General features: G+C 35.9%; 1 protein-coding gene across 1 annotated transcript in view; it reads right to left on the bottom strand.

The window, feature by feature from the left end:
* Positions 1-1,993: 1,993 nt before the first annotated feature.
* RAD21L1 (RAD21 cohesin complex component like 1) overlaps positions 1,994-20,126 on the bottom strand; it is a 28,600-nt gene continuing 10,467 nt past the window's right edge. The window contains exons 6-14 of the mRNA XM_049651025.1: positions 18,449-18,619; positions 16,930-17,025; positions 15,625-15,735; positions 13,841-14,067; positions 13,500-13,599; positions 12,528-12,652; positions 10,038-10,133; positions 7,656-7,733; positions 1,994-3,900 (exon numbers count right to left, since the gene is read on the bottom strand). Coding sequence (XP_049506982.1) covers positions 3,712-3,900; positions 7,656-7,733; positions 10,038-10,133; positions 12,528-12,652; positions 13,500-13,599; positions 13,841-14,067; positions 15,625-15,735; positions 16,930-17,025; positions 18,449-18,619 — 1,193 coding nt within the window. The 3' untranslated portion in view covers positions 1,994-3,711. The remainder of the gene's footprint in view (positions 3,901-7,655; positions 7,734-10,037; positions 10,134-12,527; positions 12,653-13,499; positions 13,600-13,840; positions 14,068-15,624; positions 15,736-16,929; positions 17,026-18,448; positions 18,620-20,126) is intronic.

Below are 20,126 nucleotides of genomic sequence, written 5' to 3'. Positions count from 1 at the left end.
TCCGAGCTGTAAGCACAGAGCCCGATGCGTGGCTCAAACTCACGAACCACAAGATCATGACCTGAGCCGAAGTCGGACACTCAACCGACTAAGCCACCCAGGCGCCCTGAGAAAAAGACAGTTTAAGAAAAAATAAATACCCTCATGAACCAATATCCCTCATGAACACAAATGCAAAAATCCTAAATAAAACACTAGCAAATCCATATGAAAGCATGCTCAACATCATTAGTTATTAGGGAAATGCAAATCAAAACCATAAGATATCATTTCACATTCACTAAGATAGCTGTAATTAAAACAAAAAAGATAATAACAAGCAAGAACGAGGATTTAAAGAAATTGGAGCTCTCACACATTGCTGATAGAAATGTAAAATGGTGCAACTACTTTGGAAGACAGCTTGACGGTTCCTCAAAAAGTTAAACATAGAGTTATCATATGACCCAGCAATTCCACTCTTAGGTATATATCCAAGAAAGATGAAAACACAGATACACAAAAAACTTATATGCTAATGTTCACAGCAGCACTATTCATAGTAGTCAAAAAGTGGGAACCACATATCTACCAACTAATGAATGGATAAACAAAATGTATATCCATATAATGGATTTGGCCATTAAACAGAATTAGGTACAGATACATCCTACAATGTGGATAAACCTTGAAAACTTTATGCTAAATGAAAAAAGCCAGATGCAAAAGACCATACACTGTCTGAGAGTTAAAAAGTGCATTAGTGGTTTCCAGGAGTTGTGGGGAAAGAAAGAATGAGGAGTGACTGTAATAAGTATGGGGTTTCTTTTTGAGTTTTGAAAATGTTCTAAAATTAGATAATGGTAATAGCTGCATTCTTGAATATACTAAAAATCATGAAATGAACACCTTAAGAGGGATGAATTCTATGGTATGTAAATTATGTCTCAATAAAGCTGTTAAAATAAATTAGCAAATTGAATCCAGAGATATATCATAGCTAAGTAGAGTTAACCTGGAAATGCAAAACTGTTTAAAAATTCAAAAATCAGTTGGTGTAATTCACCATATTAACGGTCTAAAGAAAAACCTCATCAACCAATCAATCAATTCAGAAAAAGTGTTTAACAAAATTCAACATCAATTCATACATGCACACACACACACACACACACACACACACACACACACACACAAACCCAACTCTCAGCAAACTAAGAATAGAAAAAATAGAAAGAATAGAAAGGAATATCCTCAACCCAATAAAAATTATTCCTCTCTCCCAAAACCAGTTATAGCTAACATCATACAGAATGGTGAAAGTGAATGCCTTCTTCCTCACACTGGAAACAGACTGACAAGGAAGAAATGAAACTGTCTTTATTTGTATACAGCATGATTGTCCATGTAGAAAATCCCAAGGAATCTATAAAAGACCAACTCCTAAAACTAATTTTTTAAGTTTAGCAAAGTCACATGAATGACAAAATTATGGAGATAGAGAACAGATTAGTAGTTGTCAGAAACGAGGGTGGAAGGTAGGGAAGCAGGTGGCTGTGGCTTCAAAAGGGTACGAACAAGTGATCCTTGTGATGGAATTATTCTGTTTCTTGACTGTGGTGGTGGTCACATGAAGCTACATATGTATTAAAGCACATAGAACTAGGGGCGCCTGGGTGGCTCAGTCGATTAGGCGTCCGACTTCAGCTCAGGTCACGATCTCGCAGTCCGTGAGTTTGAGCCCCGCGTCGGGCTCTGGGCTGATGGCTCAGAGCCTGCAGCCTGCTTCTGATTCTGTGTCTCCCTCTCTCTCTGCCCCTCCCCCGTTCATGCTCTGTCTCTCTCTGTCTCAAAAATAAATAAAACGTTAAAAAAATAAATAAAGTACATAGAACTAAATACACACAAATAGTGCATGTAAAACTGGTGAAGTATGAATAAGGTGAATGGACTGTATCAGTGTCAGTTTCCTATGATAGTGTACTAAAATTATGCAAAAATTGGGGGAACTGGGTAAAGGTTATACAAGTTTTTCTGTATTATTTTTTACAACCACAATTATGTCAAAATAAAAGGTAGCAAAGGGTCAATTGTAAATCTCATACTGCTAGTGTGAGTCCAAAAAGGTACATCCACTCTGGAAAACAACTTGATAATTTCTTATCAAGTTAAACATGCGCTTACCATATGACCCAGCAATCTCACTGCTAGATATTTATCCAGAGAAATACACTTACGTTCACACAAAAACTGTACAAGAGTATATTAAGCAGCTCCATTCATAATTGCCCAAAACTGAAAACAACTTCAATGTCTTCCAGGGGGTAAATGGATAAATAAACTGCTATATCCAGACACCAGGATACTACCCAGCAACAAACAGTACCAAACAACTGATACATGCAACCGCTTGGAGAAATCGCAAAGGCATTATATTGAACGAAAGTTTCAAAAAGGTTACATATTATAGGATTCCATTTATATAACATTTAAAAAAACCCAAAACTATAGTCACGTAAAAGAGTGGTTGCAGGAGTTAGGATGCGGGAAGGCAGTGATTACAAAGGGATAACACAAGGGAATTTTTTGGGTGATGTTACTGTTGGTATCCTGATTGTAGTGGTGGTTACAGGAATCTGGACATGTGTTAAAATTCACAGAACTATGTGCCAAAATGAAAAAGTCAGTTTTTCTATATGTTAATTTAAAAAATAAAAGACTTTTTTTTTTTTGGATTTTAAATCATGTATCTTTAGAAGAATAAAAGATATTTTTTAAATATTTTAAATTTTTAAAGATTTAAAATTTTGACATTTCAATATTATAATTAATACATTCAAAGAGGCCATTTAGGATTTCATCTGCAGGAAGATAAGTCTAGATACAAGGAGATTTAAGAGAGTACTATCAGCTTCACTTCACAGAACACTATGGAGCTCACAGAGCGTTATATGAAAATTCCCTAACTCAAACTTAAACTAAGAAAAAAGAAAAACAATGGTTTTAATGTAAAAAATGCTCAGTAAACACCAAGTAAAAGAACATTTATTTTAACGACCTTTACTTGAATTGTAGCTGCAGACAACGTGCTGAATAAGTGTCTGCTAATTTTTTCAACGTAAGAAGAGATTTAGTTTTGCTGACACACGAATGGTAGTTATAATAATCATTAAATAGTAAATAAAATGTTAAATAACCCATAAATAGACTAAAAGTCATTCAGATAATTTAAGACAAAGATTAATTTTAGAACTTTTAAATTAAGATATAGATTAAAAAATATGGCATTAGGTCAAATCAAGGATGATTTGCATTAGAATCAAATAAATTACCGCCTGTGGGGAAACAAAATATTAATTACTCCCATAAAACTTAAGTAAATAATCCAATATAAAATAGCTTTTAAAAATATCCTTAAATATTTCTTGAAGGCACATAGTATTTTAAAAATATATTCTAAATGCAATATTCAAGTCAGGGAAATGGTAAATACTATACATTCAAGTTAGCTAAGTTAAAAATGTTACTTAGCTACAATTCAGTATTTCTGTGAGCAAACAGGTTTCCAATTCTGGCTATGGTTATTCTGACTTTACAAACATAAAATAGGCAGTTGGCTAATATATGAAATGGATCAGACCTTCAGCTGCTTCCAGACAGCTTCTGCATTAAAGTGAACCATCTACACAGAAATTCCAAATGTGACATAAATCTGCATGTTCTGGATTTCCTTCACATTTTATGGAACATTGGTCCCACTGTAGCTATAATATCTGCATAGGGAGCACTCTGGCTCAGCTCAATAGCCCGCTGTTTTTTTAGGACAAGAAAGCTATAAAATTTGGCAGCAGCTTGTTTTCGGTCACTGTGTCTGCAGAGCTTCATCAGACTAAAGTACTGCATTCCCATCTTGTTGGATTCCTGGAAAAATAATTAGAAAAGAAGAAAGGAAAGAGAAACAACATCATTAAAAGTCCAGCAGGCTGTGGATGCAGGATGAATAAAATACTGATATTTTTGATAAGTGAGTGTGAAATCTTTAAATAGAGAAATGCAAATGACTCATTAGTAAACTTAAAAAAAATCATAGGTCACTGAATACAAGCTTGGCTCATTGAGAAAATGCATGCAAAAGAACTTTTAAAGTGTTATGCAAATTTCTAACGTGTTATACAAATGTTAGGTCTTTTAAAAATTTGATGTTAACATAAATAAATGGCTCTCGTGGAAGGTGCAGTTAGTTTAGACTTGTAGGCAGAAAACAACCCACAGGACTTTGGGAGGCTTCAAATACAATGAAAATTATCAGCCTCATCGGGCTTCTTTCCCTTAAAGGTACCGGGGGGGTGGGGGTGACTATAAACAACTATAGTGATAAATGTAAAATTATATTTATATATCTTAGTGGCAGAGGAATATGGCTTTATAAACACCTCCCAGTTTCTTGACACAGATCAAAAAGATATCAGAGTCACCATAGGGCACCTATGAACCTACCAGAAAAAGTTGAGCTACAATAAAGCATTTAATTATGGATGAAGATAACGCCTTTTAGGAAGACTAGTACTTGGAATCAGATTTCTAGAATAGAAGCACAGATGAGGATGATTATTGAAAAAAAAAACCCACATTAGTGGGTTGCTTGGAGGTGTGGGAGGAGGACCAGTGGGAGAGATGGGACGAAGAATTATCAAGAGGCACAAGGAAACTTTTTGGGGTTATGGATACATACGTTCACTATCTTGATTGTGGTGATGGTTTCACAGGTATATACATATGTCAAAATTGTTCTACTGTATTTTAAATAGGTATGATTTATTGTATGTTAATAATACCTCAATAAAGCTGTTTAAAAAAGTAAATAAATAAATGAAATATAAGGATGCTACAAAACAAAACAATAATTAATAACTAAGAAAAATTCCTGGAAAACAAAAAACGTGAAAGCAGAAATAAAATTCAATAAAGACTAGAAGATAAAGTTGAAGAAATTTTCTAGAGGATAGGAAAAAAAGCAAAACAAAGGGAATTGATATAAAGGATAAAAGATTCTTTAAAATTTAAAGGTGCAATTCAGGGGATCAAACATCTGATCCATAGGCAATTCAGAAAGAACAGATTAACAAGGAGGCAATTCAAGAAATACAATAAAATTTCCTAGAATTCAAGGACATGAACTTTCAGAATAAAGAAACCACTACACGGTCAGCACAATAAATGAAAAAAGACCCATATCAAAACACATCATCCTGAAATTTCAGACCACTAGGAGTAAAGAAAAGATCTAAAAGTTTCCAGAGAGAAAATAAAGGATTGGCAACCAAGCAGCATCTAGCTTTTCAGTAACAGCACAAGAAGCCTAGACATGTTACAAAGCCTTCAACATCTGAAAGATACTATTTTCAAACTAGGTTCAGAGACATACAATCAAGTTAAAGGTAAAATAAAGAAATTTTCAGACTTGTATATAGGGTGTATATCTCCTATGCACTCTTTCTCTCAGAAATTATGAGAGGATGTTAACCACCAAAAAGTTCAAAGTAAAGGAAGACCAAAGCATCGAGAACCAGAGAAACTAATATAGGAAAGAGACAAAGGAATTCCCATGTTACGATAAAGCAATGTCCCAAGACAAAAACTATAGAAAAGACCTAGAGAGCAGCTAGTCCAATTAGAATAAAAGGATGATGAGCTCTGGAAAGAGTATCTTCAAGAAAAAAAAAATGGAACTGATGAATCAATTGATATATTTGCCCATACTAAACGGGGTTTCATTATATGTCAGAGAATTTTTAAAAAGAATTAAGGATGAGTATATAGACACTAAGCAAATGGGGGAAATGAGGCAATGATTAACTAAAAAAAAAAGCGCCATAAAATTGACAAGAAAAGAAATGCAATGACAATAATTTTTACATAGTCTTTGGGGTTCTTTTATTAAAAATTTTTTTGAACATTTATTCATTTTTGAGAAACAGAGAGAGACACGACGTGAGTGGAGGAGGGGCAGAGAGAGAGGGAGACACAGAACCTGGAGTAGGCTCCAGGCTCTGAGCTGTCAGCACAGAGCCTGACACAGGGCTTGAATCCATAAACCATGAGATCATGACCTGAGCAGAAGTTGGACGCTTAACTGACTGAGACACTCAGGTGCCCCTCCATAGTAACAGTAACTGCTGATTGTCTCTTACTATCCATTCTTGTCTTCCATAGGAATAGAATTACTCGCTGAGCCCAAAGCTACCAGACAAAGGACTACATTTCCCAGCTAGATGTGGCAAGGTGACTAAGTCCTAGGCAATGAAATGAAATGAAAAGTGATACACACAATCTCTGTTGTACACCTAAAGAAATTTTTGCTGCTGAACAGAATGTAGACATGATGGGTACTTAGCCATTTTTGATCCTGGGAATAAAGGAAATGAGATAAAGGTAACCTAGGTCTCTGATATTTTGTGAGCAGAGCAGCCATACCAGGTTATACTTTATCTTTTTAAACCACTGGTATTTTGGCTCTTAGTCGAAATCAAACCTGCATCATAACTGTTACAATTATTGTAAACACTGAATATTGTGATAAAAACAGACTGGGGTTAGGGGAGATATAACTCAGCGAAATATTCATTTTATGTTGAAAGAAGTTAACAGGTAAAATTTAAAGCTGAAATATCAAGAAAGAACAGTAAGAACATATGATTAGAAATATAGCTATAAATGCTAAAAGAAACAGCTGAACATAGTTGCCTCTGGTGAGCAGGACTTAGAGATAAGGAGGAGTAGGACAAAAATCTTCTGTGTTTCCTTTTCATTCTTATAGCATAGAAATATGTAACTTTTATATACATGTATTATTTTGATAAAAATATAAGTTAAATTTAAAATTATCTGTTTTACTCTTCTACTATTTTTTTTTAAGAGAGAGAGAGAACGCACCCGAGTGGGGAAGAGGAGCAGAGGGGGGCAGAAAGAGAGAATCTTAAGCAGGCTCCATGCTCCTCGTGGAGCCTGATACAGGGCTCGATTCCACGACTGTGGGATCACAACCCTGGGATTATGAGCAAAGCCGAAATCAAGAGTCAGACACTCAATCTACTGACTTATCCAGGTGCCCCACTCTTAAGCTATTATAAACTTGGTTCCATATAGAGAATTGGTTGATAGCCTCCTAAACCCAAGAATGGGAAATACACTAGATGTCTAGAGGTCTGAGTATAGGTAAGAAGTTATTTAGAATATGCAGGCACCAAAAGCAAACTCTCATAGTTAGCCCTGGGTATACTGCTCAAAATCATTTCATTCTAGTGGAATTTGGTCTCAACAAAAAAATAATGAAAATGGGTTTTTTAAGTTTATTTATTGAGAGAGAGAGAGAGAGAGAGAGAGAGAGAGAGACAGAGATAGCACATGCAATTCAGGGAGGGGCAGAGAGTGAGAGGGAGAGAGAGAATCCCAAGCAGGCTCCACACTGGCAGCATGCCTGCATGCCTGACGGAGGGGCTTGAATTCATGAACTGTGAGATCATGACCTGAGCCAAAACCCAGAGTCGGACACTTAACTGACTGAGCCACCCAGGCACTTCAAAAATGATTTCATTTTTATTAATGTCTAGAAGATTGAAGTCAACATTTTATTTATTTTGAAAAAAAAATAGGATTGACAAACCCTATCATCTTACCTGCAAGCTATTTAACATCTTAAGAATTCTTCCATTCCACCTCTCTGCCTCAAAATTTTGTTGATTCCCCAATGACTCCTGTTTGAATGAATAATAAAATACCTCAATGAAACAAATTTTACTGAATGCTACTATTTGCTAAGCACAGTGTTAGCTGCTACAAGAAACCCAACCATAACACTGGGTCCTGCTAAATAAAGGAGCTTATAGTCTGACAACAGAATAGGAAACATACAACTTTAGATCAGTCTTTGTAGGATGATATCTATGCTCCCTAGGTGATGAGGGGCTCCGGAGTAGGAGATTCTGCAGTCTTTACTGGTAATGCATACCAGGGCACTGTGATCTTACTTCCAAAAGTTAAGTCAGCCATGACTTTTGGTTAGGACTATCCCAGCTCTGGTCAATTTGAACTGAGTTGACAGGGTAAATATAAAGCTATAGAAAAACTGCATTGTAAAGGCTTTTATCTGAGCTTCCCTGGTGATACAGAAGCTCTAATTAATAAATGATGTTTAGCAATTTGTGTACAATTGGGTTAGAACCTTTTGGATTTCAAGGGTAACCTGTCCAAAAGAGATCAACCCATTTCCTGTCATATTATCTGAATAGATTAGTTCTTTTCAGTCTTTAAAGCTTAGCCACCTTCAGAAACACCTCAATATTTAAAAACAGTCAAGTTGAAATCCCTTCACAGGAACTCACTCTAAGCTCTTATCACCTAACACTTTATGAGCTAGGAACAGAATTGGGCATAGGAAAGGTGCTGATGAATCTGACAAAAGAGCAAGGCTACAAAGTGCAGGGGCGGGGGGTGGCAGGGACGAAGGTGGCACAGATCTGAACTACTTTATAATTTTTCCCAGGCTAGCTCTGACCATGCAACCCAATACCTCTGTGTCATCCTTATCAGAGGTGCAATGTTTGTCAAGCCTTCATGTGTACCTTTGAAGCCAAGACACTTCCCACAGTGTTTTCAATTTCACAGACTCCAAGATGATTTCAGAAAGTTCCAGAATATTCTGGATAGTATTTTAAATCACTTAAAGCTAAGGGGACTGCCGAGTCCTCATTCCTACTAGCTATGCCGGCTTCCCGGTCCTGATTACATAGCATCCTTCCTTATGCTCCAAAAGGAGTGATCTGAAAATATGGTCACTTCATTCTGAAGAGTTTTCCGAATCCCTCCAGGTACAATTTATTTTTATCTCTTTCTGGTCTGCCCTGGGATAAATGAATTCACCCAATTGCTAATGTTTATTATATTGTTAAATACACAAATGCTGTTTTTCATATATAAAAAGCAGTGGCCCATCTCTTTGGTAAAGATCCATGAGATTGCAGCTTCACCTATATCGCACGACTAAACTAACCAGGAAAAGGCTCAGAAAAAATAGTCTATGCACTTTGCTGAAGCCTGTCTACTTGATCTATCTGGACACCCTACAGCTGAATCCATTGTGTGGAAAGCCCAGTGGATTATTAAAAACAGCTGAACTTGTGCTGTGTTGTGGTTTGCTTGACCATGTATGAAAATAACCTGTGTCTACAGAAGCAAAGAGAAAGGCGAAAATTAACCAACCCTCTCCTGGCTTAGTTGTTTGGATATTTCAGGTAGAAAATTCAGGTATCTTTCCCGTCTTAGATTATCCAGAGAATGCAGTGTTCTCCACATATGAAAAAACAATCTAATAGTCTCGGAACTCATTATAAAGATTATTTATTTAAGAACAACTTATTTATGACATTAATAGCTATTTTGATATTATTTAATAGGAATTCATTACAAGCTTAAAAATGCCTTCAGCACTGTGGTACAAGGACTAGAGAAAGAAGACAGTAATACACATGAAGTCAGGTAAGTCCATGTTACTTCTCGCTTTGCTATTTAATTGTGACCCTTTGAGCAGACCATTTTCTCTTTCTGATCTCTAAAAATCTCGGACAGTATAGGCCTTGAGCCATATAATGTTTTGGATAAAAATTGTTGTGTTTTTTGTTTTTTTATTCATAAATGAAGTAAAATTTCAAATGCCATAGGATGTACCTCTAATATAGCTCTGTTTCTTTAAAGCTGTTACAAGAATAACTCAACAGCGATTCTCAATATTTCTAACCTATGACTACCTTTGATAATATAAAAATCCCATAGTTTTATTTAAAATTATTTGAAGTTTCAAAATAAATTAAAGAAAGAAAAAAGGTCAAAGCAATTCTGAGTATGTTTTATCAAACTACTGACACATCTCTTTGTTGAGATCACTAAATAATAATTCTAGAAAGCAACATGATCGCTCTAAAACCAAGTTTTAGGTAAATAAAGTGTTAACTATTTAAGAACAAAGTTTTTAAGAAAATTTTCAAGACTATGAATATATTTACCAACTCAACTGGACTATTTTCAATTTCTTGTGCTAAGACGGCATTCGTTAAGGAAGATTCCTCAGTAGCTGAAGATACCACTTCAACAATATCCTCCTAAAGCAAATTAGGGAAATACAGGTAGGTCATCACAGTAGTAGTAGTTTTCATAGGAACAATTTTATTTTGCTAAATGCTTTCGTCACATGAATGCTCATTTCTAAAACTGATTTATTTATTTATTTTAAATTTTATTTATTTATTTTGAGAGAGGTAGAGCACAAGCAGCAGAGGGGCAGAGAGAAGGAGAGACAGAATCCCAAGCAGGCTCTGTGCCATCAGTGCACAGCCAAAAGCGGGGCTCAAACTTACGAAATGTGAGATGATGACCTGAGCGGAGATCAAGAGTTGGACGTTTAACCAGCTGCGCCACCCAGGCACCCCTCTGAAACTAATTTAAAATACCACCTGCATTCGCAAAATATTATTCCTGAAATATCCCAGGTAGGCAGCCCCTGTTCTCCATAAGCCTCCCACAGATGAAGAACTGGCACATTCCTGCCCTCTTTGTTGCCTATCTTTTCTAGTCCTGTTTTCTCCACCACTGCAGACCCCACATCAAACATATTTTTGGCTGAGTGGCTGAGACCACTTTCCTTTGAGGCATTTTGTCCAGCCCCAGCCCCTGCCTCTATCCTCATGCCAGTACCAGGTGGCAGAGGAAGAAGCTCTGTAAGCAGAGGGGGTGAAAATGGGGGAAGCGATATTAATATCTCCACCTAGGGCCATGACACGATTCTTGCCACCACTGCTGGAGCTGTCGCTGGCAAAAGGGAAGAAAAACTATGTCCTCTGAAAGATGAGCAAAGGCACAGAGAAGAAGGAAAAAGAGAGCCAGAAATTCTCCGTTCCTTATCATCTCCTTTTTTCATTGCTATAGAAGCTGTTGGGCCCCGTTTTCATCTTTAACCAGTCTTCAGGTAGGAGCTTCCTTCAACAAAGCTTCCTTGATTTTTCATTTCAGCTTTCAGAATGTTTAGTGAGTATCAGGAGTTGCATTTTATTCTTTAACGTGCATGTTTGTAGAGACTTATGTCTTTTCCCTTTTGATCTCTATGAATATTCTACATTTTAGATACTCTCAATTTTGCAGTTACTTTACATAAAAAATGCTTTATAAAGATTTGAAAATGACTAATCAGAATCAATACTTTTCTGTCCTGTCAATGTGCTCCCATTCCTGACTGTATTTCACATCTGTTCACCGTTTTTGGAAGCAGAATAAGAATGGAATTGAAGGCTAAAGCATAAGTTAGGGCAGAGGAGCTAAATGGTTCAAGAGAACTCATACATCAATCTCCTCAAGCATGAGGGAAAATCTGTTTTGTTAGTATGTTAAAAAATCATGAACTAAACAAGCTTGCCTGATCATAATTTTCAGTAGGTGCACTCTAAGAAATGCCTGAGCCCAAATAAGGAAGATATTGGCAACCTAATAATTCAATATCTAGTATACTATCAAATATTTAGTAAAATACATTCTGTGTTAGTGCGTTGTGAAATTGTCTTTCCTTCCAAGAGCATTCAGTTTCAATGTGGACTGACTTTGAATTCCCTGAGTGGTTATCAAAATGCAGTGATGATGGAGCAAACCAGAAGAGCACTGGTTTCTTTTTATCTGGTGTGGCTATATTTGTACAATCACTAAAGTGACAATAGGAAAAATATATTAAAAAAAAATTTTTTTTTAACGTTTATTTATTTTTGACACAGAGAGACAGAGCATGAATGGGGGAGGGTCAGAGAGAGGGAAACACAGAATCCGAAACAGGCTCCAGGCTCTGAGCGGTCAGCACAGAGCCCGACGCGGGGCTCAAACTCATGGACCGCAAGATCATGACCTGAGCCAAAGTCGGCCGCTTAACCGACTGAGCCACCCAGGCGCCCCAGGAAAAATATTTTAAAGTACACTGTTTCCAACTATGTTTTTAAGTAACGTTTTTTGAATAAAAATTATGTCTTCAAGTAAAATTTTTAAAAAATTTCTCTTTGGTCATGGATCTTCAGATAGTCTCCTGGATTCAAGGCTAAGGTAATTATAGGTCTAAAACATATTCTTAGAGGTGGGAAGAGTGACTTTCTGATCAGAAACAAAACATGGGTGTATTGTCTAGAGTCCTAAAAACATTCCATGATATACTGAATGTGGGGCCTAAGAGGATTTTCAGGATATAACTGGGTTCCAGTACAATCACCTATTTGATTACCATGCAAATTATTACAGCATGAAACTACTATCTTCTTATTTACTCTCTTAAACTTCTAGAAAATACTGTTCTACAGATGAAAATCATGCTTTACATACCACTGCCCCTTACCAAACAAATTATGGACTAACATAAGACTAAATATAAACTATAAATGTAAGAAGACATGTCAGAGTCTCAAGTTTCCTTCACTGTATCTGTGTCAGAAAAATAATACTTTTATGATTCTCTTTGGTTAACTTACCTCAGAATTAATATTTTTATTGGTATCCTCATGAGAGCTACACTTCGGTCCATTGATCACATCCTTCCAAGTTTTGGGTTGACTTAAGTCTTGCCGGCAATTTGGCTCTTCCATCACGGAAGTCTCTGAATTAGTAAGTAGAGAAGATTTGACCAAACTATCTTTCAAACTTAAATTGGGATATGGTTGTTACAAAAGAAAACTTCTGACAGAAAACTTGGAATCTAAGAATTTAAGCAAAGTGTACACAAACTTTCTTATAGTTTCCCAAGTCTCCCATATTTATCTTCCCTTGTCCCTTGTCTGCTTCTTATCACCTCCCTCCCCATGGTCCACCTACTATCTCCTCCACACTCACTCCCAAACAGGCACTCACAAGATAACATGGATAGTTCAAGCCCATCTTGGTGTATTGTGTGGCAGATTTTAATGCCTTCAGGACAGGTGATCACGAAGCAGAGATTCACTCGTTACATAAGCTGGTTTTATTATTCCTTTATAATAGTCACAATAATAATCAGCAATTATCAATACTCCAAGTAGCTTCTGGGTGGATGGAAATTTCTACATCTCAGATTCATTGTACTGTTGAAATGCTATTCTTATCACTAGGTGACTTTTCCTTTTAGTTGTCTTAAAGTGAAACACTATCCTACAAGATAAAATAATTTTATCTGTTGAAGTTTTGTGAGTACTGCCTGTAGGGATGAGGGGGGGTAGGAAGGAGTGAGACTAGGAGGAATCCACATAGTATATATACTTCATCTTTTTAGTGTACTTGTTGAACAAAAATTAATCTGCAAAGAAAAAAGGCAATGCTGATGTACAATTTCTCTTAAGCGGAAATATTCTTCTAGAGATAGCATTTATACTTGGGAATATGGAATTGGATCCCATCTTCATTTTGAAATATAAAATGACATTTTTGTTTCTATAACAATCCCCTCAACACCAACAGTTAGGATGTCTCACCTATTATGTTTTCATTTCCCACTTCTTCCCTTACTGATTCCTTCTGTATCAATTTCCTTCCAAGTTTAAAGCCAGAGGACAGAAAGCACTTTGTAAACAACTGTAAAAATATACACTTCTATTACTTGCTTTTGTACAAGCAAAGCAATTCAATAAAATACAAGCACATATGCTAAAGAGTGAAAACTATAATTCAGGCACACACATCAAGCAAATTAATTCAAAAGTAAGGGAGTATTTTTCACCAGTTTATATTCTGTTATAGTATACATGAACGTAAATATGCATTTATTTATTTATAACCAAGCACTGCAACTATGTAAAAAGATGCAAACTATTACCATTTTCAGTTCCGCATGAGTCATATCCTGGGCAGGACTTGACAGAAGTATGTCCACTCCTCCCTTCTTCTTCCACATCATCAATCTTCGGGTAGGGGGTGCAAGTTCCAAAACCATGAGTGTGTCCATAAAGGAAGTAAGCTGTTTATGCATAATTTTGCTACTGATCTCCTTGACTGGATCTATGAGCAATTTCCTCTTTTTGCCTTTTCTTTTCTCAGCAAGGTCTAAATATAAGAAATAGACACAAATGGGATTGGTTGTACAGCTTTGTAAAATGATATTCTAGACACTGCATACCTAAGAAATGTCTACCACAATGCAACCTACAGAGTTGCCATGGGAAGAATATCCCTTTCTCTCTACTGAAAATTATGCTTCACGAGACTTTTGCGCAGCTAGGGTATCTGAGCAGCCAATAGTTGATGCAGTTTATAACGTGTTCCTTCAAAGTGCTTAGGAGGGACGCTGTTGACCTACCAGGTAGATTAACTCAGGAAATGTGGAGCACAGAACATAATGGGAGGGAAGTTGCTCAATTTTGAAGTTCCCTAAGACATCTATACAACAGGATATTCTGAAACATTAATTTGTATTTGTCAAGTATATTTTTCCCTCTTCCATTGAAATTCACACACAAATTCCAAGTATGCAAAAGGGGAGGGTTAGATTTCCCAGAATGAAGATCTGAGATCAGATGGAGCCAGAAGGAACAGTAACCTGCTTGCTAACGTGCCTTTGTAAAATCCTGGGAACATGACAAGATCCCAGAAGGGCTGGGTGTGTGATGACCCCAGAGGCTATATGGGCTGGGACAGTAGATACCACAAACTATTGTGGTTGATGACCAAAGTTTCCCTTCCACCTGCCACACTCCTCTCCCAAATTTTGATACCACATGGCTTAGGATAGATAGGGGAGCTATACAGATTGAAACTTTTGCCAACCCAGTGGGATAGAGGCTCAGAGTTGAATGTGGTAAATAAAAAAACTTGAATGCTTTATTCCTTGCATGCCTGAGTTTATAACTGAAATTCATATCAATTATACTACTTGAAACCAGGATGTTCTTACAAGGTCAAGTTATATATTATATTCATATTTATTTTTTATTCCTAAAAATATGCTTGAGGTTAAATGTTAGAGGGCACAGACCTCTCTTCTGATCCTTTTATTCTGCCTTATTTTATATGCATGTGCATGTTTATTTATCTTTCCAATCAGACTACAAGCTTCTTAAAAGCAGGTACTATTGTTGGTACCTGGGTGGCTCAGTCGTTGAGCATCCAATGCTTTGATTTCAGTTCAGGTCATGATCTCATGGTTTGTGAATTCAAGCCCCTCATTGGGCTTTACGCTGACACTGTGGTGCCTGCTTGGGATTCTCTCTCCCTCTCTCTGTGCCCCTTCCTGGCTTGCACACACACTCTCTCTCTCTCTCTCAAAATAAATAAATAAACATTAAAAAAAAAAAACAAAAAAAGCAGGTACTATGTCTTCTTAACTCCTGTGCCCAACAGAGAGTAATGGTTCAATAACTACTGGCATTGAACTGAGTTTTATATTTTCCAATTTCCCAAACTGGGTGTATGGTTTGACCAGGACTGACTATAATGAAAGAATCACCTCAAATTTCCTCCACACTCTTTCCCTACCCTTTCCCTATTGTATTGCAAATGTTATTACTAGGTTGGCTACTTCCTATAATATTTCACAGATTACCTCACAGTAAATAAGATAGTAGCATAACAAAAATAAAAAACAAAACCATGAATGACGCTGACCTGAAACATCAACTGGGTCAAGGGTAAATCCATGTTCTTCATTTGATAATGTGATTTCATCCATTTTTTCATTTTCAGGTAGACATATACACTCTGAATTATCTGGTTCTACTAATAATATCACCATAAAAAGAATTATTAGAAAAATAACAGTTATGTTTAATCTAGATGTTTATATAAGAATGAAAGCAAAAGATAAACTAATTGAAGATTTATATTGCTAACTGGAGCCAAAACTTATTTTTAGAATCATGTACTTAAGAGAGTTGAAGAGACACAGAGATTATATGGTCTGGGGCCCAGTGTCTAGGTGAGTCATGCATCGTCACCTTCTTCTGCACATGTGACATCTAAGGCTGGACTTAGTAGAAACAGTGGTAGCAACCACAGTAAATGACTGACATAAATTTGATTATGTCTGCTAAAAAAAATTTGTATCCTGGGGGTGCCTGGGTAGCTCAGTCGGTTAAGCAACTGATTTCGGCTCAGGTCATGATCTTGCAGTCTGTGGGTTCAAGCCCTGCATCAGGCTCTGTGCTGGCAGCTCAGAGCCTGGAACCTGCTTCATATTCTGTCTCTGTCTCTCTCTCTCTGCCCCTCCTCCTCTCATGCTGTGTCTCTCTCAAAAGTAAATAAATGTTAAAAAAAAATTTTTTTTTAATTTGTATTCTGTTAATAATTATTAGTTGACCCATAAAGGACCATAAATAAATTTATATCATCTCTCTTTTTCACATTTTAAATTTCTACTATGTGTTAGGAAGGAAATGTAATATAAAAAAGAATGAGGAATCAAAATGGGGCTATTTGTACTTTCAATTCTTAAGAAAAATAATACAAAAATACTTCAAATGATCTGAGGTACCTTCACATGAATTTCAAGTAGAAAATATCCCCACATTTGTAATTTCTCTCAAATTGTATACAGATTGTCCAGTTATATTAATGTCAATATGGTATTAATATTAATAATTAATAATCATAGCAATGTCAGATATTAATGATGTTTCTAACATGTAACACATATTATTTTAATGACTCAAAGGCATAGTATTTTGCCAGAGTATTTAGATGTGCTCTCATATCAAATAAACCCAATCCTGGTTAAATACCACTGTTGTACCTTTCTCGGAACCGAGTTTCCTATTCCATATTGTCTACAGTCAGACTCAAAAGAGTTTGAGGGACAACATTCTTTATTATTTTTCACTATATTATATTGCTACTTAAACCGAGCAAGTTGTAAGGTTTAATTTGAACACCAGTATCTGTTCACTTTCTACACAAAAGATAATTTCATCATACCCACTATAGTATCAGGAGGCTCAGGAGGCAGGGAAATTTCTCTGTTCAAATGCATGTCTTCTAACAGGATATTTTGGTCATCTTGCAATAGATTGTCTTGAAAAACACAATAAATACTTCTGTCACAGAATTGAATCTGTCATTTTTTCACTAAACGTTTAATTGACATTATTGTATATAAGGATTATAAATAGATACAAAAATGAATCAACCTTACTTAAGTAGATTTGATTGGCTACATAGACTATCATATTTCATGCAGGATAATATAGAATTTTATATATTTTATTTCCTTTCCCTTATTAAATAGATGTTTAATTTCAGGAGATATTTACTAAACTAATACTGTGATAGTAATCTTGTTACAAAGCCATGTTTAAACTCCAAATCAAGAAGTGAAAGCTTTCAAACTTCTTTGGTAGATACCTAAGGTAGAACCACTATTTTTTCATAATTTTGAAATTTTAAAAAGTTTGCCACAACCAGTCCTTTAAAGTAAACTAGAGAATCTAAAAAAGACTTGTTATATAACCATCACTATCTTTAAAATACAGGTATGTGTATTCAGATTTCCCAGTTTTTGTCTACTCCATTTCTATGATTCTTTTATAGTAACATCATGATATAAATATAAAATTACAATATAAAATGTTGGACAGATCCTTAGAATAGCTGTTTCACAATTTCTCTTAAGGGAAACAATGATTCCAATATATGATCTAATATATCTTGTGAGGAAATATACTAACTTCATTCCTTCCCCTCTAAAAATTAAGAATTTGTAAAAATAAAAACAAGTAGTATTTTCTGACCTTTAGGGAAAATGTGTTTAAATAGATGCCTATTTACTTAGATCTAGCCTAAATGTTTAAATACACCACAGACTTTGAAAATGTATGTAAAAAATGTATTGACTAAAAAAAAAAAAGTATTTATTTAGGGGCCCTTGGGTGGCTCAGTTGGTTGATTTCAGCTTGGGTCATGATCTCACGGTTCACGGAATAGAGCCCCACATGAGGCTCTGTGCTGGCAATGTGGAGCCTATTTGGGATTCTCTCTCTCTCTTTCTCTCTGCCCGTGACCCTCTTGCACGTGCACGCATGTGCTCTCTCTCTCTCAAAATAAATAAACTTTATTTTTTTAAATGTTTATTTTTGAGAGACAGAGACAGAGAGAGACAGAGTATGAGGAGGAGAAGGGCAGAGTGAGAGAGAAAGGGAGACACAGAATCCGAAGCAGGATCCAGGCTCTGAGCTGTCAGCACAGAGCCTGACGCGGAGCTTGAACCCACAAACCGCGAGATCATGACCTGAGCCGAAGTCTGATGCTTATCCAACTGAGCCACCCAAGTGCCCCTAAATAAATAAACTTTTAAAAAATGCATTGATTTATATGACACGGGGCATACCTGACATTTTAGTTTAACATAATAAGCCTATTAATACATTCTTAGCATGACTGAAATAAATATCCAATTTCTTTTTTTAATATCCAATTTCTATATAACCAGACAACATACCAATCATCTCTCCTGCAGCCCCTTCATCTCCAAATCCATCTCCACTGTCATAGAACAGAGATTTTTCTCCAATGAGGCTTTCAGAACTATGTTCAACTAAAGGACCACTGGAATTCAGCAATATGTTGTCATCAAAAAAGCTATGTCTTCTGAGAATTTCAGATTCCTCCCCTAAATAAATACATATCATTAATACTGAGTTAGCCATAGAAACATAGAGTTTTAGGGTTAGATGGAAATTCAGATATCTTCTTGTACAGACCATCCCATTTTACAGATAAGAAAAATGAGAGCTAAACTTATTTGCATAGTCAACTGAAGTCATTCAGTTAATCAGTAGAGGCTGGATTTCTAGTCTAACGCTTTTCCCAAAACAATAGGGAAAAAACATTAGGATAGAGTCTTTAGTTGTGGTTCAGTTTAATAATTTCCCAGAATGATTTCTTCTACTTTAGATAGTCATGTCCTGCTTGATCAAGTATTATTTCATATTATTTCAAGTACAATTGCTTGCACTGTTTATCCACAGTGGGGATTTGGAAAATAAGGAGCATATCTGCCTTCTTGGGAATGGAAAGGTAGATAAAATATTAAATAATGGGTTTACAACATTCATTCAATAAGTATTTAATGAATGGGTATTAGGCAATCTGCTAGGTATTAGAGATACAGTGATAAAAAAGACAAAACCCAATCAGCTAACATTAACCGAGTACTTATTATGTGCATTATATTACGTAATAGAAGATACTATTATAATCCTAAATTTAGACAAGGGAACATGTCCATAGAAAGGTTTTATAATTTGCACACAGTCATACCCTAATCAATGACAAAGCCAGGATCTGAACCCAGCGGAGACAGTGATAGTTAAAACTTACACTGGTAAAATATTCTGCAAAATGGAGACTTATGAGAGCAAACTCTTAAGACGCTGACAGTAGCAGGTAGAATGAACTCCCTGCTTCAAATTGACTTGTTTCCAGATTGGTTGTCAGCACATGTATATTCTTAATATTCTTTGCCTTCCTTGGGTTTGAATCTCTAGGTCCAGGAGTCTGAAACCCCAGAGATCAGACAGAGGTTGTCGTTCTCCTCCCTTTCTCTCAACCCATGTTAGTGCTAGTTAGTAAACAAAATCATGCAGTATCACTTATATTAAAATTCTTCTATAGGCTTTTATCTTGTAGAAAGGAAGAGTTGAAAAAGGCAAGCTTCATTGTACTGGATTAAAGATTTGCTCAACAGAAAAGACTAAAAAATAAAAAACAAAAGTAAACTAAAAATATGTTCATATCTTCCAGGAGCAGCTTGAAAGCTCTCAAAAGAAAAACTAGCCTTGGTCAATAAGATAATAACATTTTTGAACAGACACTATATTCTGAGCACTGAGCATCACAAGAACCTGAGATTATTCAAATAAATTAAAGAAATGATCATTGCTTTCAATCTTACATTGTAATTCAGAATAGGATGGATTAATAGTAAACATTTCCTAGAAGACATTAGGTTTGAGCTAGTTTTTGAAAGAAAGAAAAATCACTTATTGGTGAAAAGAACTGAAGGAGGGAATGAAGGAAATAACTCTGTGATGCTGCTAGAGTATCTCAATTTTACAAATAGGGTAGTAAGTCTCAGAGAAGCTAGGTGATTTGCCCAGTATCACACAGCAAGGCAA

Source organism: Panthera uncia (genome assembly GCF_023721935.1).
Source record: "Panthera uncia isolate 11264 chromosome A3 unlocalized genomic scaffold, Puncia_PCG_1.0 HiC_scaffold_11, whole genome shotgun sequence".
Lineage (NCBI taxonomy): Eukaryota > Metazoa > Chordata > Mammalia > Carnivora > Felidae > Panthera > Panthera uncia.
This window is presented reverse-complemented; position numbering and strand designations above follow the sequence as displayed.